General features: G+C 36.2%; 4 protein-coding genes across 7 annotated transcripts; 3 read left to right on the forward strand and 1 right to left on the reverse strand.

The window, feature by feature from the left end:
* Window positions 1–5,935: 5,935 nt before the first annotated feature.
* On the forward strand, window positions 5,936–6,778 carry LOC111468944 (21 kDa protein-like). Its single transcript, XM_023114111.1, has one exon. It carries the CDS (start codon window positions 6,008–6,010, stop codon window positions 6,659–6,661), a length of 654 nt encoding a protein of 217 aa, XP_022969879.1. The 5' UTR covers window positions 5,936–6,007; the 3' UTR covers window positions 6,662–6,778.
* A 1,984-nt stretch (window positions 6,779–8,762) lies between these two features.
* On the forward strand, window positions 8,763–13,122 carry LOC111468936 (elongation factor G-2, chloroplastic). Its single transcript, XM_023114100.1, has 4 exons — window positions 8,763–9,093; window positions 9,894–11,308; window positions 11,432–11,944; window positions 12,685–13,122. The coding sequence occupies exons 1-4, from the start codon at window positions 8,850–8,852 to the stop codon at window positions 12,850–12,852; spliced, it is 2,340 nt and encodes a 779-aa protein (XP_022969868.1). The 5' UTR covers window positions 8,763–8,849; the 3' UTR covers window positions 12,853–13,122.
* A 563-nt stretch (window positions 13,123–13,685) lies between these two features.
* LOC111468940 (legumain) lies at window positions 13,686–16,343 on the forward strand. The gene is made up of 9 exons (XM_023114103.1): window positions 13,686–13,913; window positions 13,997–14,161; window positions 14,315–14,471; window positions 14,550–14,635; window positions 14,697–14,896; window positions 14,971–15,019; window positions 15,120–15,332; window positions 15,428–15,634; window positions 16,038–16,343. The coding sequence occupies exons 1-9, from the start codon at window positions 13,686–13,688 to the stop codon at window positions 16,224–16,226; spliced, it is 1,494 nt and encodes a 497-aa protein (XP_022969871.1). The 3' UTR covers window positions 16,227–16,343.
* Window positions 16,344–16,390: 47 nt separating this feature from the next.
* Window positions 16,391–19,751, reverse strand: LOC111468942 (thylakoid lumenal protein TL20.3, chloroplastic). Of its 4 annotated transcripts, none has more exons than XM_023114105.1 (7): window positions 19,250–19,751; window positions 18,960–19,161; window positions 18,830–18,859; window positions 18,475–18,581; window positions 16,995–17,029; window positions 16,753–16,881; window positions 16,391–16,685 (listed from the first exon to the last, which is right to left on the reverse strand). In XM_023114105.1, the coding sequence occupies exons 1-7, from the start codon at window positions 19,398–19,400 to the stop codon at window positions 16,491–16,493; spliced, it is 849 nt and encodes a 282-aa protein (XP_022969873.1). In that variant the 5' UTR covers window positions 19,401–19,751; the 3' UTR covers window positions 16,391–16,490. The 4 variants fall into 4 exon arrangements, with proteins under 4 accessions (XP_022969873.1, XP_022969875.1, XP_022969877.1 ...); XM_023114107.1 differs by having other exon boundaries at window positions 19,259–19,744; XM_023114109.1 differs by having other exon boundaries at window positions 18,960–19,165; window positions 19,259–19,398.
* Between the last annotated feature and the right edge of the window lie 3,366 nt (window positions 19,752–23,117).

Raw genomic sequence — 23,117 nt, forward strand, 5'->3', positions numbered from 1 at the left:
TTTTTTTTTTTTTTTTTTTTTGAAATATTCACATGTGTCTATATTTTTTTTTTGATGTCACCTCTCAATAACAGGGCACGAAAAGCATATGGGTGGTTGATATAGATTTCCACTTCTGTTGGCTTTTGACTTGTGTCTCTTGGCGTAGGTTGGTGGATATGAACATCGACCCTTTACCCTACAAGTCTTCATAAGAAACAGTGACAAACAAGAATAATATAAAACTTAGAAAAAAAGAAAATATATGTACCATCGATTATACTTAAAGCATTCAGTACATTTTGTTTTAGTTAGAATTCAAAGAGTCATTTTCTTGACATAATTTGGGACAAAATACCGATGATATTCACAGGCCAAGTGTCCAAACACGACACAAAAAACATATAAAAACAAGTTACTTTGATGACACTACAAACAAACACCATTTGACTTGATTAAGTATATAAACATGAACAACACTTGCTATGTTCCTACGGTGTCCCATCCTGTCATTAACTATTCTAAACAACACGTAAGAGTTTTGATTGTTTGGTTTTTCTTTTGTTCTTCAAAACATTTGATGTTTTTAATGATGTAATGTTTAAGGATATGGATAAGGTGAACGTTGCAATTGTAAGCTAGGGTTCTATCGAGGGGAGAGGTAGCTTAGGAAAGCATTTATTGCTTCTATGACTTGAGAAGGTTGAATCTTTAAGATTTCAAATTTTTTATTTTCTATTCTAGAATCCTATCTCAATTCTCGCAAAAATAAATAGAGAATTTTGCGATAATGGAGATAAGAATAGGAAGTAAGGACAAGGATGAGAAAAACTTCTCCATTCTTCTCCGCTCCATAGACATCTCTACTCACAATGAACTAAGAGAGTCAAAAGCTCTTAACCGTGTTGAGAGGCTTCTACGAAAAATGAACCCTATAAAAAGGTTGCATTTATTCTAGCTTTTCGGGATGGACTCTCCAGAGAGTAAATATTAACCTAGAAAGAAGCTGAGATAGAGATGCGTCGAGTAGAACATCTAATCTAGAGGCAACAATAATAGTTATCCTCTTTTCTTCTCAACAAGCAACGTTAATATCTAACTTCTTGAACTATACGAACTATACTCACGTTCGTTGGTCGAGCTCTAGCTTCTTTTTTCTTTTTTCTTTTTTCTTTTAATAGTGGAAGCAACCATGCACTAAACTTAAATAATTAGATTATTTTGTAGGATAAAAAGTTGAAAGAGAATAAAGATCATACATGAATATTAATTGCATTGTTATTAAATTATTTGTTAATTTTGTTAAAGTAGATGAAATGGATTATTTTAGCCTAAAAAATTACAAACTTTCCCACCCACCATCCCACTTAAGTTGATGATGAAGTATTCAATTTCAAAGTACATTAACCACATCCAAAAGCGACCCTTCAGCTACCAAATTGAAATTCTTTTTTCTTTTTCATTAACAAATTATGAACTTAGGGAAATCCACTTCATTGATTAGGGTTTTTAATTCGATAAGTTTCTAATTAAAACCTCATTTAATAACGTCATTACTGGGTAAGACAATCGTCATTAAGCTAAGAAAAAGTTTATGAAACTGAGAAACAACCAAGGAAGAGAGTTGGAAGAGTTGTGTTTTCTGAAGAACTTGAATGAAATTATGATTCTTTTTGGGTTTGGAATTCAACCATCTTGGAGTTTAAATGAAAAGACATTCCCAGGTGTGGGTTATTGGGATTGAAAAGTAGATATCAACTTGGAGTTTAAATGTCTATGATGTTTGGTGGGAAGACAACGCCATGCCCACAGCTTGATCTTGATGAGTATCAATCCTCAGACGTCTTTTCTTTCGTCTGACTCAAAAAAGAAACATTCAAATAATGTCATTTGATGCTTGTTTGAAATTCTGTCCACTCAAGGGTTTCAAACTTTTGCAAACTACAATATTCATGGCTGTGAAGAGCTATTAATCAATCGAGAACATAAACTCACCTTTCTTTTCTTTTGAAGATGTTAGGATATAGATCCTGATGCTTAGATCTGATACAAATATATTTTGAAGATATATTTAGTATACTGTCAAAATATATTTCTCTCCATCTTCTATATTATATCTTGTTGTACGTACATGAAGTAATCAATAATAAATCCTTTAGCCAACATTCCTCATTGTATTTTCTCTCTCTTGTTCATTGTATTCATCTTGATCGAGTGTGTGCGTTATTGAGTGATCCTAACAATTGGAATAAGAGCTAACAACTGGTATCGATCCTAACAGAAGATTGTTGAGAGGAAGTCTCACATTGATTATAATAAGGATGATCATGGGTTTATAAATAAGGAATACATCTTTGTTGGTATGAGGTCTTTTAGGAAAACAAAATACAAAGTTACGAGAGCTTATACTCAAAGTATATCATTGTGGAGATTCGTGATTCCTGATTCCTAGTATGTTATCGAAATAATGCTCTTAACTTAGCCATACCGATATAATCCTGAACTGTCAAATAACAAATGTATTTTATTCGAGAAGAGGATTGTTGAGAATTTTTTAAAAAAAACTTAAGGATATTTTGATATTAATTTTTTTTTTTTTTTAAGAGTTTGAATCAAACATAAATAATTTTAAAGTTTGACGTGAGTTGATTTTATCCAACTAAATTAAACAACAACTATGTTGACTTTTGTCCAATCAAAATTTGACTTAGATTTGACATGAGGTGTGATTGAGAAGCCAACCCATTTAATGGTCTATTTATTCCAATGATTTGTGATTAAAATAAAATAAATCATAAATTATTCTTCTTTAAATATTTAATCTCACTAATTCCTAAAAACCCTGAACCCTAATGATCAAAATAAATTATAAATTTATTTAGGCTATAAAGATTATGTATTTAAAATAGTTGCGTTTAACAATATTTCGATTAAAAAACTGTTAAATAATTTCTATTAAGTCAGGGGCAATTTTGTAAAGTGCCAAGGCCCAGCCCATTTATTGATTTTGAGCCCATTTGGTCTAACTATGTTAATACTTTCAAATTTACTAAAAAGCCCATAGTTTCGTTATCTACTTATTTATTTAATTATTTTCCGCTTTCAAAGTTTTGAAATCAAATTTATTATTTAAATAATGATATAATTTTAAACTATATTATTCCTAGAATGCACTATTATTATCGCTATATTTAAAAGTTTTATCAATATTTAATTTTTTAAAAAAATTTTACGTGGGTCGAAGAATAATTTTTTATCCGAAATGATAGACCATTTTTTTTAAATATATATATATATATATATATATATTAGCCTTTAATTTTTAAATATATATATAAAGATGTTAAGAATTGTTTTAGTTTGATATATTAATCTTACTCATGAAATGATTTGAATTTCAAATAAGTGGTCTTATTATAGATATTTGATCAACAAAATAATTCAAATTACTCCACCCGTCCTTAATAATTTAAAGCTGCACGGGCCTTGGAACCACGGGTTTATGGATCTATTTGTTCTCCACGTTGTCAGTGGCCCCACGTGTCTCCCTTTCCTTTGTATGTTCTTAATGTTTTATAATGTCACTCCATTTTCATACTCTTGTCTACTCACTACGTTTGTTCCCCATCGTCTCCTTAAATTTCAAAGCTTTTGGTTATTGTATATATGGTTAGTATTGTGCCAAATAGTTTTAGATTCATTTTTTCCTTTTCTTTCTTAATTAGTGTAGGGTTGAGGAAGTTGTGTTAATGACATGAATATACACAAAATCCACCCAATTCCAACCAACTAATCGAGACCTAAAAATTAAACTCGTGACCCAATGTCGATGTCTTAGGCATGGAGGATAAAAAAGGCTAAATGCTTAAAGTTCACTTCAAGCAAGGTTGGTGTCTAAGATTTAGAATCTAGATTTGACATTTGATAACCTCAACAAACCCCTGCATCCCCTACAACATGGTCAAGTTACTCATGTTTTCGCTCACATACATCATATAAAATTTTACACGTGGTCACCTAATATAGAATTGTTCAAAACAAAGCGAGTTTAACTTTAAAGTTCCTATGATTGAATCATCGAAAAAAAAAAAAAAATACCTTGTTGGTATAAGTAGTGACTATAGTTCTCATTCAAATGTGGTATTAAGTTCATTTATGTACTCATTCTTTACTCGAGTATCACAATTATGGGTCACATTTCCTCCTTTTTCGTTGATTAAGAGCTATTAATGTTTTTATTTTTTAAAAAGATCACAAAATTATAATACGAAAACAAATTCTTATACACTTCATTTAAGTGTAATATTTTCACCTACAAAATAAACAACAAAAAAGACTTACTTAATTAATTATTAGTTAATTTTAGTTATTAGATTGTATTATTTAATTATTAATATTACTTTGAATTAATTTAAGGAATAAAATTTGTTTGTTTTAATTTATGATTGCACTAATTTATACGGTTACATTAATTAATAAAGTTGTAAAATCTATTTTTTACAAAAACACATATATTATATTAAAAATTAATTTTAAATTAATTAAAAAGTAGGTATAAAAACACTCTTGCTCATAAATTTTGAAGAAAATAACCATTTAATTCATAAACTTTAATTTCGTAATAATTTAGTTCTATATTTTATAATTTATAAAATTGAGTTCTTTCATAAAAAATAGTTATAAGATTTAAAGAATTAGGATTAAAAATTATAAATATTACATCAATGCGTAAAACAAATCGATACTTAACTTTGAAAAGAATTTGTTATATTTTTTTAAAAATAATTAATTATAATTATTTGATACGACACTTTCTAAAATAGTTAATAATTGAAGAAAAACAAATATCCGTACGTAATGATTTTTTTTTTTTAATGAATAAACTTGTTTATTACGTTAAAATGTATAGTTTCATTAATTTTTAAATTAAGGACATAAAAAAATAATTTAAATTAGAACCTATTTCTTACATCAATAAATAATATAAAATTATTCAAACGTACAAAAATCTATTTATTGAAAGATAATTTTGATTTTGACGTTGGCTCTCAATGAATGAGAAATGACTAATATTTATAGAAATTATTTTCAACCTCCCATAATTTTTTTTAATAAGTGCTGAAATAAATTAATTTAAAATAAGAAAACTTAAATTTTTAATTTTATTAAATTTAACCTTGAAGGTAACTGGATCCACTAATTCACCCACAAATTTTAAAACTTACCATTAATTTTGAAAATTTTAAAGTTTACCACCCAACTCGAGTTAGGACTGGATTATCAGATTTTTTTTTTTTTAATTTTAATTATGCTTAATATATATTACATTAATAACTAAAATTTTAAGGGTTAAAAATTTAAAAGCCACAACAAGTCACTAACCTCGGTTACTCTAATTGATCTAATTAAAAAAATTGAAAAATTCAACCTGACTCAAAAAGTATATATCTATTGTAACCTATTTTTGGATTGGATAATCCAAATTGATTGAGTTATCGGGTCACATAAACGGCCTTAAATTCATATGATACATATATTTATATATATAGGAAATTAATTAAGTGTGCAATTAATGTAGGAGGTACTTAGCAACAATCAGTTTGATATATATAGTTTGATATTCTTTTGATGGGAACTATCATTTTAAATCCTCATATATCCTATTAATTATGTAATTAAATGATATTTTACATATAATTTTGATTTTGGTACCTCTGACATCATGTTTTTCTCTTAATTATCAAACATAATCATGAAATCTATAGAGCCTAATTTAAACAAATTTTATTGAAGAGGTGTGCGTGGAGGAGGTGGGTCCATTTCTTTGATAATCTTCAATAATCAAGCTAACTAACATCGTACCAATTGTTTCAATTGTGTCTCAAATTCACTCCAATTTCATATTACCATTTTCCCTGTTTGTGGGAACCACGATCTTTAATTACCAAATTCCCCACCATAAATTTGGTTCCCCTTCTTCTCCAGATCTTCATATTCCCCCTCACACCCAGATCTACACCAGCAAACAATGGAGAATTTCCATTTTTCTCTTCCCAAATTCCTGTTTCTCCTCCTCCTCATAATTTCCGACCAAATTCATATCTGCTCCGCCGCCGCCGCCACAAGAACCCACAAATCCCCAGCTAGAATCAGAACAAACACAGAGTATGTGAGAACCTCGTGCAGTGCCACTTCATACCCTCGCCTCTGCTACAATTCACTCTCGGTGTACGCCGGCAAGATCAAGACCAACCCCAAGACACTAGTTCTCGCTGCCCTCCATGTCAATCTCGCCTCCGCCCGATCCACAGCTGTGGCAATGAGAAGACTAGCCAAAACCCGTGGCCTACGGCGGAGAGACGCGTCGGCAATCTCCGATTGCATAGAGGAGGTAGGCGACTCAGTGTTCGAGCTTCAAAGGGCAATTCGCGAATTGCGTCGTCCTAGAGGGTATGATTTTGGGGCTTTGATTAGCGACATTGAGACATGGGTTAGCTCTGCTCTGACCGACGAAGAGACGTGTATGGAAGGGTTTGGCGGGCGGAGTGTTAATAATAGGTTCAGTGTGAAGGCTATGGTCCGACGGCACATTGTTAGAGTTGCGCATTTGACCAGCAATTCGCTTGCTCTTATTAACACCTATGCTTCGTCGGCAGCGGCGGCCCAAGGCGTTCTGCCCTAGTCACTTTTTATCTTGTTTGTTTCTTGGGAAAGTGAAACCAAAATTTGGATATTATGAGATTAGTAATGTAATTATTATCCTGTAATTCTAATGTTACTATTTATGAGTATCCATTACCTTCCTTATATTCTCGATTGCATAATTTATTGTTAAAACATATAAAATTTAGAAATTAGTCAAGTTTTTTTCGTTTCTCTACCAGATTCATCCATATATTAAAAATTATAGAGGGAAAAACAGGAAATATCTTATGGGTCCACTCCACCCTTACATTAATGGACAAGAGTGGCCAGTTGCTGAATTGTGACATTATTAGCCATGATGGGCCCAAGTACGGGCTTGAGCACCTAATGGGCCGGGCCTACTTGGTGCGATCCAGCCCACTGACTTAAACAAGAAATTACGCGAGATCCCAACTTCCCAATTTTTGTAATAAAAAAATAACAAATATTACCTAAAATATATCCCTAAGGTATGAAGTTATATATATTGTTAGTCCCACTCAAATATAAAAGGATACAAAAGCCGAAAGCATGTACGACGAATAGGGCTTGTGAGTTTGAGCTCTATCGAAAGTAGGGTCACAGTTGGTTTGTCAAGCCTTGAGTCGACCTAATTAGTTCAATATTTTGAGGACGCGTTCCACGAGAATGAAACTAGAACTGGGTCGGGTATTTAACTACGTTTTGAAAATTGATATATATTTGAGGTTGAAGTTGTGAGGAAAGGGAAATGGTTTGGCTAAAACCACATCCTATAATGTGCGGTGTGGAATTGCAAGGCTATGTGGCGCCTTCCAAGCCTGCTCTTTGCCAAATCCAAACTGTCATGTCCCACAGCTCACTTTGACACTTCTGCCCATAGTTACAATCCAAATTACGAAATTGCCATTTATAACCTTCAATGAAACACCACCACGCAATGTCTACAATTGGAAGTAAGATTTTTATGCTTCAAGACGTTTTGGGCAAATTATATATATTTTATTCATATAAAAAGAGAAGGGAAATGAGTAAAGAACATTAGTTAGATCGTAGTCTAAAGAGCTAGAGTGCTCATAATATCAAATGAAAGATAATAAATAAATAAAATATAAAAAACGTCATAGTCACTGGCCATACATTGTTCAGGATTGACGACTACAAATATAGAACTTGAATTTCGTAAGATTTCTGGGAGATTAGATGGATTGGAGGTTGTTCGTCTTCAAATTCGTGAAGGCACATCATAGGGCAAGTTGGAGAGAGGTTTGAGGAGTTTTATTTGTGAAAGGTGAGACTTAACCGAGAGATGAGAAGGCGTGTAGGAGGAGATCTAGTACGAGATTGAAGATAAGATTCATGAAATTTTTCGTGACTTTGAACACTCATATCTTCCTCATTTCTTATGAAGCTTCATGATTCTTGGCTCATTAGATTCAGCTTGAGGAGTACTACAAGATTACTGAAGAGGTTAGGATCTATAAGAGCCTAAATCGAAAGAACCAAAAGAGAAACAAATAGCATGTGAATGGATGTTGGCTGGAGGTAGGCGACGATACATGATTTGTACTTTGTTAGGAACTAGCCTTGATCGACAAATATTCATAATCATACATCTATGATTATGAGTAGGTTGAACTTGAGTTATGCACTAAAATGCATGAACTTAGATGAAAACCTTATAAGACCTTCAGGGGGTTCAGTTATGAGTCTCAAACCACTCGTCATTGTGTTCTTGTTCGGATGCGAGCAAGGGACCACATGGGTAGATGATTTTTGGGTTGTCGAACCTATTAAAGAGATGTCAACTAAACTCTATTAGAGAATTTAAGAACCGTTCATAACGATACGATGAAAACGATAAATTGGAACTTATAACGGGCTTGCGCCTTGAATGCCTATGACATATATCAAATCAAATCAAGATAGCTTAGAGCATCAAGATAACGAGCTATTAAGCTGAGAACCGCTTATGCACTAATACCTAAGTTGAGCTTAAGGATAGCCTATAAAAATGAAAATGATTGGATAGGGCAATTGGGATATTATTGTGATTGTAGAAGGGTAGTTCTGGAAAAACAATTTCTAAACTGCAGAAATTCGATATGTTATCTACTGGTTGTAATCCGACGCACCCTTTCACGAACTCGGAAAACTCCATTGCCGTTCCAAATCTCTCCGAGAGACGGAGAGCTAGGAAGACGATAATGGCGGCAGAGTCAGTGAGAGCAGCTTCTTCAGTCTGCAATTTCAATGGCTATCAGAGAAGGCCTGCAAAGCCTCTCTCTCGAACTCCCTTTCTCATTCGTTCTTCCCGACCTTCTTCCTCCTTTACTCTGTCTTCCCGCTCCCAATTCTTTGGTAGAAACCTTCGTTTCGCTTCATCAGCTTCATCCAAGCTCCTTAATCAGAACAGACACAACCTCTCTGTTATTGCCATGGCTGCCGAAGGTATTCTTTCTTGTCATCATTCTATCGCGAATATTCAATTTTAAGATCGGCTGTCGTAGTTCGTAGTTCTTTTGTGAACGAGTTCTGAATTCGTGAGGCTTCTTAGCTTGTCAATGGTTGCTTGTGGTTGCTTGTTTTCAACATTCCTTTCAATTTTAATTTGAATTGCTCTGGGTCTGAGAATGAGGCTTGAATTCTAAGCGTTATTTTTAATACTCACTTGTTATTTTAAATTATAAAACCCTATAGAATTGGATGTGTTCTTATTGATTAGGACTATATTACAACTCTTAGCTCTTGGTTTCAATTCTTTGGTTTTCATTTTCTGCAGGGGTTTCCTCAATAATATTTATTAAATCTTGTTCACTTTTGAGATTTTAAAGAAGATATGTTGCCTTGGTTACAGGTTTAGCCACTAGAGAGTTAGAAAGGCATAGGAATAGCTATTACGCTACGATCACAGATCGACCCTCCTTGATTCTAGTGGAGTTGGAGAGGGAGAAATCCCATTCGTTCCTTCCATTAGGGGTTCCGTTATAAATTAAATAAAAGTACACCCAACCTGAATCAACATATTTTTTTGTTTTACGCCCCGTAATTCTTCCTCAGCCAGGCTACGACAGAATAGCAGATCTAAGTACAAGTATTAGTAAAATAGCAAAAATCAAATTCTTGTGCGAGTTCTGTATTTTTGTAGTTTAATTGTTATCTAACACAGCAGCCTACTCTTTCACTGATGCAAGTTATCTAAGAAGAAAGTACTCAACGGGGATGTACGTGTTTTCATCTTTTGTTTGCAGATGGGAAGCGCTCGGTCCCGCTAGAAGACTATAGGAACATTGGAATCATGGCTCACATTGATGCTGGTAAGACAACTACAACTGAACGTATTCTATACTACACAGGAAGAAACTACAAGATAGGGGAAGTACACGAGGGAACAGCTACAATGGACTGGATGGAGCAAGAACAAGAAAGAGGAATTACCATTACATCTGCTGCAACTACCACATTTTGGAACAAACACCGCATTAATATTATCGATACACCAGGTCATGTCGATTTTACCCTTGAGGTGGAGCGGGCACTTAGAGTTCTGGATGGAGCAATATGTCTGTTTGACAGTGTTGCTGGAGTTGAACCACAATCTGAAACTGTGTGGAGGCAGGCTGATAAGTATGGAGTGCCAAGGATTTGCTTTGTCAACAAAATGGATCGTCTTGGAGCCAACTTTTTCCGAACAAGAGACATGATTGTGACGAACTTGGGTGCTAAGCCGCTTGTTATTCAATTACCAATTGGCTCTGAAGATAGCTTCAAGGGTGTTGTTGATCTTGTGAGGATGAAAGCTATAGTTTGGTCAGGAGAAGAGCTGGGTGCAAAGTTTCAGTATGAAGATATTCCAGAAGACCTTGAGGATCTTGCTCAAGATTATCGTTCGCAGATGATTGAGAATATTGTTGAGTTGGATGATCAAGCCATGGAGAATTATTTGGAAGGAATCGAACCTGATGAGTCTACCATTAAGAAGCTCATTCGGAAGGGGACGATATCTGCTTCTTTTGTTCCAGTGATGTGTGGCTCTGCGTTTAAAAACAAAGGGGTCCAACCATTACTTGATGCTGTTGTGGACTATTTACCTTCACCAGTTGAGTTGCCACCCATGAAGGGAACCGACCCCGAGAACCCAGAACTGATAGTTGAGAGGGCTGCCAGTGATGACGAACCATTTTCTGGTCTAGCTTTCAAGATCATGAGTGATACGTTCGTAGGATCACTAACATTTGTGAGAGTCTACTCTGGTAAACTTTCTGCAGGGTCTTATGTATTGAACTCAAACAAAGGAAAAAAGGAAAGAATTGGTAGACTTCTAGAAATGCATGCAAACAGCAGAGAGGATGTAAAGGTTGCCCTTACTGGGGATATTATCGCTCTAGCCGGTCTTAAAGATACCATTACCGGTGAAACCCTGTGTGACCCAGATCATCCCGTTGTACTTGAACGGATGGACTTCCCTGACCCTGTGATTAAGGTTGCAATCGAGCCGAAAACAAAAGCTGATGTTGATAAGATGGCAACTGGTTTAATCAAGCTGGCTCAAGAAGACCCATCATTCCACTTCTCGCGTGATGAAGAGATAAACCAGACTGTGATCGAAGGCATGGGAGAGTTGCATCTTGAAATCATTGTTGACAGGCTCAAGAGGGAATATAAGGTTTGTATAAGTTGCTTGATACTTTACTGCTAGCCATGAAAATCTTTTATTGCTTGAAAAACTTTTCTTGTAAGAGCGAAGTTAACAGTTAAACTGGATGCTTTGATTGCTTGGTTTAAACAGGTTGAAGCTAATGTGGGAGCACCGCAAGTTAACTACCGAGAAAGTATTTCTAAAATTTCAGAAGTAAAGTATGTGCACAAGAAACAATCAGGTGGTCAAGGACAGTTTGCTGATATTACAGTGCGGTTCGAACCAATGGATGCAGGCAGTGGATACGAGTTCAAAAGTGAAATCAAGGGTGGAGCAGTGCCAAAAGAATACATTCCTGGGGTGGTCAAGGGATTGGAAGAGTGTATGAGCAATGGTGTTCTTGCTGGCTTTCCTGTGGTTGATGTTCGTGCCGTGCTAGTCGATGGTTCATACCATGATGTAGATTCAAGTGTCTTGGCCTTTCAACTTGCAGCTAGGGGAGCTTTCAGAGAAGGGATGAGAAAAGCAGGTCCTAGAATGCTCGAACCGATCATGAAAGTCGAAGTTGTCACCCCAGAGGAACACCTAGGAGACGTAATTGGAGATCTTAACTCCAGGAGAGGCCAGATCAACAGCTTTGGTGACAAGCCCGGTGGTCTCAAGGTATACAACAAATCTAAATGCCCTCACACAACAAAAATAGATGTGAGATCCCACCTCGATTGAAGAGGGAAACGAAACATTGCTTATAAGGGTCCGGAAACCTCTCCCTAACAGATGCGTTTTAAAACCCTGAGAGGAAGCCCGAAAGGAAAAACCTTGAGAGGAAGCCCGAAAGGAAAAACCCAAAGAAGACAATATCTACTAGCGATGGGCTTGGGCTGTTACAAATGGTATCAGAGCCAAACGCCGGGCGGTGTGCCAGCGAGAATGTTGGCTCCCAAGGGGGGATTGTGAGATCCAACATCGGTTGGAGAGGGGAATGAAACATTGCTTATAAGGGTGTGGAAACCTCTCCCTAACAGATGCGTTTTAAAACGCTGAGAGGAAGCCCAGAAGGGATAACCTAAAGAAGACAATATCTGCCAGTGGTGGGCTTGGATTGTTTACAAATGGTATCAGAGTCAGACACTGGGGGGTGTGTCAGCGAAGACGCTAGCACCCAATGGGGTGGTGGATTATGAGATCCCACAGGTTGGGAAGTTTCGTTTATAAGAATGTGGAAACCTCTCTCTAACGAACGCATTTTAAAATCTTGAGAGAAAGTCCAAGGAGGACAATATCTGATAGCGGGGATTGAGCGGTTACAAATAAACTTCCAATAACCTCATATAATCACTTTCATTAATGAACTATTATACATTCAGTAGAGCATATGATCAACAAAGTTTTGAACAACGCAGGTCGTGGATGCGCTGGTTCCTCTAGCCGAGATGTTTCAATATGTCAGTACGCTGAGGGGGATGACAAAAGGCAGAGCTTCGTACACAATGCAATTAGCCAAGTTTGATGTTGTCCCTCAGCACATCCAGAACCAACTTGCTACCAAAGAGCAAGAAGTTGCTGCTTGATTTTGCTTCCTGTTTGGAAATCAACCTGCGATTCTTAGTCTTTTCAAGGAGGGATTTGTGTTCTATTGTTCATTTGTGCCATGTTTTTGCAAGAATCGCTGTTCCAGGAAGTTTTGAAGAGCGGCCTCCCAAACACTCGGCCCTCCTAGCAAGGTGTAATTATTCAAAAACTTTGCGGTCCGATCCGTTAAATGCGACCCAAATGCAAACAATTTTGAATGTATAATCCATTTCTTCATCAATGAAGCCAGAACATCCATTTAGACTCTTCTTTGGTGAGATTGGTGTGACCTCTAACCCGAAAGAGGTTGCACGTATCAGTTGCACTGTAAGTTCTTGATTGTTTTTTCAGTTGGTATGTCTCTTCAATCTATAATTGAAAATTTAGAACAAAATCTGAAATGATTTAGAATTGGAATTGAGTAAATAAAAAGTAAAAGCTATAGGAGCAACAAAAGAAGTATAAAGGGGAACCACTACGAAATACTTTTCAAGAAAAAGGAAAAAGAAAGAAAGAAGAGATGAGTACTTTACAAGGAAAAAGGAAAATGAAAGAAAGAAGAGACGAGGACTGAATTTGAACGAAGGATAAGTGTGACAAGATCACTCACCCCAACAACATGAACAGACAAGAACAAATCCGTCACACACAGACCCACCTGCTAGACCCATGAACAATCAGGTCCCACCAGCTGCAAATTCCATTCCTCTTCGTGTCCTTCTCTAATTTTGCATGCCTCTGCTCACACCGCCCATGGCCTTCCTTCCATTTCCCCATTTCAGTGTTTTAATCCACCTCCTTCTCTTTTGAGCTAATTTAGCTTTCTTTCTCCATGGCCTCCCCGTCTACCTCTTCTCTTCTCCTCTTGCTTCTTCTGTTTCTTGCTTACAGTGGCGCCAGGGCCGTGCCATGGGACCGGTGGGAGAGGACCATCCGAATGCCGACGGAGAAGGGGGAGCTGGTTGATGATGATGCTGCTGCTGCTGATGATAAAAAACTGGGTACCAGATGGGCAGTTCTTGTAGCTGGTTCTTCTGGGTTTGGGAATTACAGGCATCAGGTATTTCAAATGTGAAAACTAGAATTTGAAATGGTTTAATTTGATATCTGAAGTCATGGGGTTTTTGATTTTCGTGTGAGTAGGCGGATATCTGCCATGCTTATCAGCTGTTGAAGAAAGGGGGCTTGAAGGATGAAAACATTGTTGTGTTTATGTACGATGATATTGCTGGGAATGTCCTGAATCCGAGGCCTGGAATCATCATCAACCACCCACAAGGACAGAATGTTTACGTCGGCGTCCCCAAGGTACATAAATCTACCATTCTTTTTCCCTTTTCCCCGCCTGCTAAAAGGCAGAGTAGCCACAAAATTCATGGAAATGAACTGATGAGCTAAGGAAAGTGTTAGATAAAGAAACCCAAAAGCTTAAATTGATAGCTCTTGTGGAATTTTGTACAGGATTACACTGGAGAGCAGGTCACTGCTCAGAATCTATATGCTGTTCTTCTGGGCAACAAAACTGCTGTTACTGGAGGGAGTGGAAAAGTTGTAGACAGCAAACCAAATGACCGGATTTTTGTGTACTATTCCGATCATGGAGGCCCTGGAGTACTTGGTATCTGTTCTAGAACAAACTAATTGAACTGATATCATTTGAATTTGTTAAACTAAGCCACTGCATACTCATTTACAGGCATGCCCAACTTGCCTTTTGTCTATGCCATGGACTTCATTGAAGTGTTAAAGAAGAAGCATGCTGCTAAGGGCTACAAAGAGATGGTATGAAGAGCATTTATATTGTTAGATGGTTGAAACATTCTGTAATGTTGTATTTTTCCAGGTTATCTATGTAGAAGCATGTGAGAGTGGGAGTATATTCGAGGGTGTAATGCCAAAGGATTTGAATATATATGTAACGACAGCATCGAATGCTGAAGAGAGTAGCTTCGGAACTTACTGTCCGGGAATGCAGCCGCCTCCGCCGCCGGACTACATGACTTGCTTAGGAGATTTGTATAGTGTTGCTTGGATGGAAGATAGGTAGAGAATACTAATTTGTTTTGAAAACACAACAAATCACTCAACTTTTAACATTTGCTCATCGTTTTTCCCAGTGAGACTCACAATCTGAAGAGAGAAACAATTGACCAACAATATGAGACTGTAATGATGAATCTTTCTCTGCCATTCGTTTACATTTTCTCTTCATTATATTCACCAGAAAAGGCTTCTGTTCATCAATCTTCAAGCATTTGTGCTGCAGGTGAAGAAAAGAACAGCAAGTCCCAATGATTTGAATGCAGGATCTCATGTAATGGAATATGGAAACTCGAGCATTAAAGCGGAGAGGTTGTACTTGTATCAAGGATTCGACCCTGCATCGGTGAACTTGCCTCCTTACAATGGCGGGCTTGAAATGAAGACTATGGAGACAATTAACCAGAGAGATGCAGACATCTTCTTCCTGTGGCAAATGGTAACAATTTCAGCTGCAAATACAATCCTTAGACGATCAGAAACGGAGTTCGTTTTTTCCGAATTAAACTATAGCTGTTTTGATATCCTTTTCAGTATAGAAAATTGGAAGAAGGAACAAACGAGAGAGCCGAAGTCCTCGAGGAAATTAGGGAGACTATTGCACACAGAGCTCACTTGGATGGAAGCATCAGAATGATTGGTTTTCTTCTGTTTGGACCAGAGAACGTTTCCAATGTTATTGATCATGTGAGAGCTTCTGGTTTGCCTCTTGTGGATGATTGGAAATGTCTCAAGTCAATGGTACGATTCTAAACTTTCTTGGATCATCGTTTATAAGCTAAAGTTTTAAAATCAAGAAAAAGACAATGAGTCCAATGTGTTCTCATTCGAGCTCTCCACCAGATCATAGTACTAAACATCCTTCGTCTTCTCCTTCCCTTGGGAACCTTCCCACACGTACCCATGTCAAGTTTATCAAGCCTTGCAAATTGTTTGAACTAACATCCCTTGTGCTGTGCAAAAAGGACCGAGTCCAAACGTTCTCATATGAGCTCTCCACCAGACCATAGTACTAAGACGAACCATAGTACTTCCCTGGCTAACCTTCCCACGCGTACCCATGTCAAGTTCATCAAGCCATTCAAATCGTTTAAACTAACCACATTCCTGCTTGTTTGAATCCTCATGATTTGGAAAATTGCAGGTGAGAGTGTTGGAGGAGCATTGTGGTTCACTGACCCAGTACGGAATGAAACACATGCGCGCAATCGCAAACATATGCAACAAAGGGGTATCAGAAGCATCAATGAGGGAAGCTTCAATGGCGGCCTGTAATGGACGGCGGAGATACGGGGGGGTGTGGCATCCTTCAAATAAGGGTTACAGTGCTTGATCTGATCAAGGACACAAACCCATACAATACCATACACCCTTTTGTACAAAAATGTCGAACCATTTTCATATTCTATGAATAATCATAAGGGACAGTCTTGCTCTGTAATCTCTATAATATATATTTGTTAATCAGTGGAAAACCGAACCATCTGCCCACTTTCATGATTTCAAATTACAATATGTCAGATTTTATTAAACCAAGACTAAAACAAGATGGGAAATTGAGATTAGTATAAACAAGATTTATTAAATATACATACATCTATTTACTGGCTTCACAAAGACCAGTGCCTTCGTCGCAGAAACCGTCACGATTAAGCAATTGTTGCGGCGGTGCGCTGAGTAGCGGAGATGACGGTGTTCCATATGCATTTCTGCGACTATTTCCACACCCTAAGCTTGCCCTCGTGCTCACTCCCGTCACTGGGTTCGTCCCACTCGCATACTTGCAAAGTGCCTAAAAATTACGATTTTAGATTGGAAGTATACGTCTTAATCATTTAAACTATATTTAATAGATAAACCTGCTTTTGGGGAAGGTCGATGACAGCATCACTAAAGTCAGCACCCACGATAGTGGCACCTCCTAAATCGCTCCGTGTTAGCACTGATCGAACCAACACCGCATTTGTAAGATTTGCTTCATTCAATACCTTAACCATTCCAAAAGTTATTTCCATAAATAATATACTAATACATATTTTATTAAATTTAATTCCATAAATATAAAATATTATATTTTAAAATCACATTGAGAAATAATTACCATACGATCCATCAATGTGTCACTCAAATCTGCGCCTGAAATAGTAAGAAAAATTCAACACATTATTGAGTTTCAAAATAATAATAATAAATAAATTTGTAAATTAGAGAGTAATATTCTTTTCATATGTTCTTTCTTTATTTTTCACTCTATTTTTCTTATTAAACTGATATTTGTTTTTTTTTTTTCTTTTTCTAATTATTATGTTTCTGCATTAAAAATAATAAATAATAAATAAATCAAAACTCTTTTTTTTCTTTTCGTAATTGAAAAAGAGAGATTTTTCTTTTCCGCCTACAGCTTCATCGCATCGTCTGAGCAGTAGCGATAAAACAAGTGAATCCGCAAACCCTAAAATCTGAGTGACATTGATCCTGATGAGCGGATGACAATCACTTTTTCTGGACTCGAAGGTTGGATCTTCCTATCAATGTTTTATACTTTTTTCTCCTCGATTTCGAAGCAGAGTTCTGAAAATCGCGCGCATTTAACTCTTCATTTTGTTTCTCTGAATCTTTGTAATCTATTCTTGATGAATCCATGAATGTAATGCGTGTATAAACATAGGTTTTCTTTTGCTTAACTTGTAATTCTAGATTTTGTTATTTTGATTTTGTTTTGGTTAGAGGTGTTAGATGGAGTCTTCAACTCAGGAGGTTTCAATGGAGGTCCAGCAACAAAAGATTTTTTCGCTTCTTGATTTTGTGATGGAGTGTAATAGGAATCATAGATTAACTTCTAGTGTGTTGGAACCAGAGAACTACCATGTTTCCATGATGAAGGATGCAGTACTTGATTCTGCAATAATACTTGATTCTCTTACTGTTTTAAGTCCTTCTGAAGATGAGAATGAGATTGCCAATGTTCCAAAGGAACATGTTTCGGATAGATTGCCTAAGTTTCATCCACCCCGGAAAGGTCTTTCAGCGGTTAGAAGCTTTCCTCCTGGGTGTGGAATAGGTGCTCCCCCAGTTAGAATTCAACATGGCTCAAAATTCTTGAAGAATGATGGTTCAAGAGGTGAAAACAGAGATTGGAATGTTGAAGCATTAACCAAAGGTGCAAAGAAATCAAGTGCTGCGAGTTTCTCTGCAGCTCCAATCACTCACGGGAATGTGTCTGAAGACCATAAAATTTTGGAGGATCCAATGAGGAAGACACCTAGGAATGAGGATGGAAGTATAGAGGGAAAGTTTTTTAGAGAATTTGATCATGTGAAATCCAAGCAAGGAGAACTTGCAACTGGCCCTGAACCTATGAAAAATAGGGTTGTGGTGCAGGGTTTGAAGGCAGCACCACATTGCCCTTGGAGACAAAGCAAGAGGACGTTTAAATCCAATGCCAACCAACAGAATAGTTGACTCTGTGATTTTATATATACATCTACAGAATAAGTTATATGGCATACAAAGTTTTGGCAGCTCATGTTTAATGGTTTCATTGTCATTCAGGTTCCTATGATAATTAGTAACAAGCTTACCTGAGAAATTGGTCTTGTATGCAACAGCCTTTTCAAGATAAGCGCCATTGAATGTACAGCCACTGAAATCTGATTCTCTCATATCAGCAGATGTGAAATTGGCTCTCCTGTACAGGCGTTAGATTCAAAGATGAGCACTGGGCATTAAGTATATAGATTGCGCCTGAAGTTATCATTTCAAAGCAAAGAGCTAATGACTTCACTTTATTTATATATCACTTATAGGATTCCTTTTGCCCCCGAATTTGAACTACACGTTCTTTGCAATTCTTCCATTGTGACTAGTTTCAGAACAGGGATTGTAAGAATCAAAGCATCATGACACAAAGAAATGACGAGACAAGTGAAAAACTACCTGAAATTTTCGTTCACATGCACTGCTTTTCTGTTCATAGAAGAAATTTATGGATTATCATTATAAGCAAGTGTTGTTCAATTACTTTGCAATAAAGGAACAGATCAGTATTATCTGAAAGCCTAAAGACCTGAGATCTGCAGAACCAAATTGAGCAGCGGATCCAATCCCGAATTCGCCACGCGTATCGGCTTCATACTTGTTGAGTTCAGCAATTGAAGGCATGCCTGAGCTGAAACTAATGACTGCAGCAGCAGCCAAGGCAGTTGAAACCAACTTTTGCCATCTCTTTGGCTCTGAAATCTTGCCAATGTGTTTCCTCTCCGAACAATCTTCCTTTTCAAGGAACTTCTAGTTAGCGAAGACAACAAGCACGGAAGACAGTAGCCGCCATCAAAACAAGGGGGAGAAGAAGAGTACCATGCTCACCTTGAGTTTGACCCTTTTGTAAGTTTACTTGAGAGACAATGGAAAATGGTTTTCTGGGTTGTAGAGAACTCGGAACCTTTGATTTAGAGGAAGATGAGGGTAGACATTTTAGTGATAGTGAGGAAACAGAAGAAAGTGCCATGAAGGGCTGCAATTGGGGTCTTCCTGCGCCAAGAAAGTTCAATATTTTGCTGGAGGAGTAGAGAAAAGAGGAGAAACAGGGGAAAGAAAACGATTGGAGAGGAAAAGTTTTAGATTTATCAGTTTCCTTCTGACTTCTGGATAGGATTTGAACACATGTTCCCTTGTTCTCTGGGGCCAATGGGTTAGCCACTTGTGGGTTTATTTGCCAGTCATGTTCTTCCAATTACATTAGGATAAAGTGGATGGCTTCTTTCCAAATCATTTTTCACAGGTATTCCAAAATTTCATCTTTTTCATCGGAGTTAGTTGTGGGCTGAACTTTGTTTTGAGGGCTTAAGGCCCATATGAAATGGGCCTTTGGGTAGGTATACACCTGACTTCAGGCCCATTGGCTCAAAATATACAGATACTGATCCATTTTTAAATTGTTCCAAAAAATTATCTATGGAGTTTTTTAGATATGCAATTGGTTTATAAATTTTTTTAAAAATAATGTATTAAATTATTTTTAAAAAATCTATAAAAATTGATTCTATCAATTACATTATAAAACGATGTTAATGATAGTTTTTAAATTGAAATAAATGGTGATTAAGATCTTAATTTTTTTATATATTCACATCAATTGTCATATCAATTTATATCAATAATTAAAAAAATTAAAGGAGTATTTTATATAAAAATAAATAAAATAGTTCATAGGTTAAAAAGAAACTTTTTGAAATTTAGAAATATAATTGAAACTCAACAATAAATTAGACTTTGGCTTGCTAGGGTTATTATGACTACACTTTCACTCCTTCAAAATAACGTTCGAAAAGTCATTCATTCGATTGTAATTAATAGTTCGGTTCAAGACTCTACCCCTTTAAGAGTTCGGTTCAAGACTCTGTCCCTTCAAGAGAGACGAGGTAGAGCTAAGAAAAAAGTATTTGATTTGAAATGATTTGTAGCAACAAAAACATGGAATGACACCCTATGAGAGACAAACACAGAGAGATTGATAGGAAGCTGAAAGATCCTCACATCCACAGAGCCTACAGCATCCAAATAGCTCACTTCCACAGCCTTTTCTTTTGTTTCTGAGTCAACACCTTTTCCCCCTACGTACCATCCATATCATAATCCATACATCCATGCATCTATATTTTTCAATATACAGTTCAGTCGAAAATGCAACCATCCAAAGTGGACAATATCGTATCGGTTAGTGTAGGTACGTGTATGGGGTTTAAACTTTTGTTTGTAAGTAGGGTACTGAGAGCTCGAGGGTTGTGCTGTTTGCAGGGACAGCGGCAATGGGGAGCAGAAGGAAGGACTTTGGTTCAGATTCCTTTGTCTGCCCTAATCTCACCTAACCCACAACCCTTTTTTACTCTTTCTTTCAAACCAAAATATTATTCTTTTCACTCTTTAGATTTGGGTTTATATAATTGAAGTTAAATTTGTGTAATATGAAATTGAGTTGTGTAAATCAATAGATTTGCACTGATTTCCGAGTTTATATGAACGTATTTTCACTTTTTAGTTTTTAGGACTTTGGTGACGGATTTAAAACTATAACTTTTATTTTGAAGTTAGAGAGAACTTGTATAAATTCACGATTTATAAATAGAGATGTAAGGACAGGGTGAGATAGAGAAGTCTTTCCTATCTTTGCCTCATATTTCAATTTTTCATCCTTGCAAAATTCTCCATTTATAATTAGGAATTTGGAGAAATATATTCTCATTCTCGACCTATTTAACTAATGAACGTGGAGAACGATTCCTTCTCATGTTCCTCGTTTAAACTGAAATTGATCTTTTAAGTTGGAGAATTCAAATGGAAATTAAGTTAATTTATGTCCATTTAAAAAGGTTTGGAAACTAGTGAAAATAAAAATAGCAATAAAGAATTTTCTATTTACTAAACCATCCATGTTAGATTGGATGCACAATTCTCTAGACGTTAAACTAGAAAAGCAACCAGGGGTAGAAAAACAAAAGGAGAGCAAAACGAGGGGAGAAAAAGTTAAAAAAATAAGGTACAAGGACCAATAAATAAATATATAAATTCTACATACTTGATGATCAATATTTTATTAAATTCCTTTATTTCCCTTTTGGCTTTGTTCATTAAATCAAATGTGATTGCGGCTGTCAAATTAACAACCCTTTTTCTCCATCCCCTCTTTGAATCTTGACTTGTAATGCAAGAAAAAAGAAAAAGAAAAAGAAAAAATAAAAACTTTTAACATTTTTAACGTTGTTTTTAATGGTTTCTTGAAATGGGTTTGTTTTGTTTCTATTTTGTAGTTCAAAATTTGAATTGGGTACTCAATGGTCTGCAAAAAGGCATGCAATTTGCTTTAAAAAAACCCATTCAAGAAGTGTCCACAAACAAAGCAAAGCAAAGGAAAGCATAGCAGCAGGCAAAGGACTCTCCCTCTCTTCACGCCTATGGGTTTGCAGATAGAGAAAAAGAGAAAAAATAGGGTTTGCTTCTTTTTTTGTTTTTCTAGGGAAAAGGGCTCTCTCTGCTATAGCTCTGCTGCTAACCTCCACAGGCCACAACCACCTCCCCCAAAGACTTTACCCAGTGTCGATGGTCATGGTTTCTGAGCTCCCCAAAACAACACCAAACAAATTACCCAACAAAGGATCGAGTTTCATTATCACCAAGTCTAATACAAGAGCATGTTAGGAATCACGACTCTCTACAATGGTATTATATTGTCCACTTTGAACTTAGACTCTCATGGCTTTGCTTTGAACTTCCCCACAAGACCTCATACAATGGAGATAGTATTCTTCACTTATAAATCCATGATCTTCCACTAAATTAACTAATGTGGGATTCACTCCCAATAATCTTCAACAGAGCAAAGTTTTGAAAGTAGAGTTCATAATAATCCATGGTATAGATCTCTATTGACTAGATTTTGATCTAGAATAGAGGTAGAGGTAAGGTCGAACTAAATGACTTGACTTAAAATAAAAGAAAGTTAGCTAGAGTTGCAAGCAAGTGAACAAGCACGAACATGTTAATTAAAGGGTTGATGATGTGTTCTAAATAAGAAATATTATCTCTATTAGTACGAGGGCTTTTGAGAAAACTAAAAGTAAAGTCACGAGAGATTATGTTCAAAGTAGGCAAAATGATACTATTATGGAAAGTCGTGATTTGCAACAGCAAGAACAACATATATGGTTAAACAAGCTTACTGTAAGAGGTGATAAACATGATCGAAAGTTGATATCTTACCATTATGGAGGTTAAGAAAGAAGTGGGAATTTGAAGAGGGAAAGAGTGGAGGGGAGGGGAGTGTAACCAAATTAGTTAAGATAAACGCAAGGGAAATGGGCATAGAGGAAAAGACAAAGGTGGCATAAAGGGCATCTCTGCGTTCTGATATGGTTTTTACTGACTTAAATACACATCTGTCTGTGTAAGAAGGGAGAGAATGAATGGTCAAATCACCCAAAAAAAAACAAGAACCCTAATATTAAATGTTAATCAAACCTAACCCTTCGCTTCAATTTTCATAATATTATTCTATCTTTTATTGTTTTATTGTTCATCACCATGATGCCATAAATGAATCAATTCTTTTTTCTTTTTTAAAAAAATCTTATCATGGTTGTGTTGTGTCGTGTCATGTCTGCACTGTCTTTTCTACATGTTTTGTTGTAAGCAAAAAAAAAAAAAAAAAAAAAAAAACTTTTTTTTTTTT

The sequence above is a fragment of the Cucurbita maxima genome, unplaced genomic scaffold (assembly GCF_002738345.1).
Source record: "Cucurbita maxima cultivar Rimu unplaced genomic scaffold, Cmax_1.0 Cma_Scf00038, whole genome shotgun sequence".
NCBI lineage: Eukaryota > Viridiplantae > Streptophyta > Magnoliopsida > Cucurbitales > Cucurbitaceae > Cucurbita > Cucurbita maxima.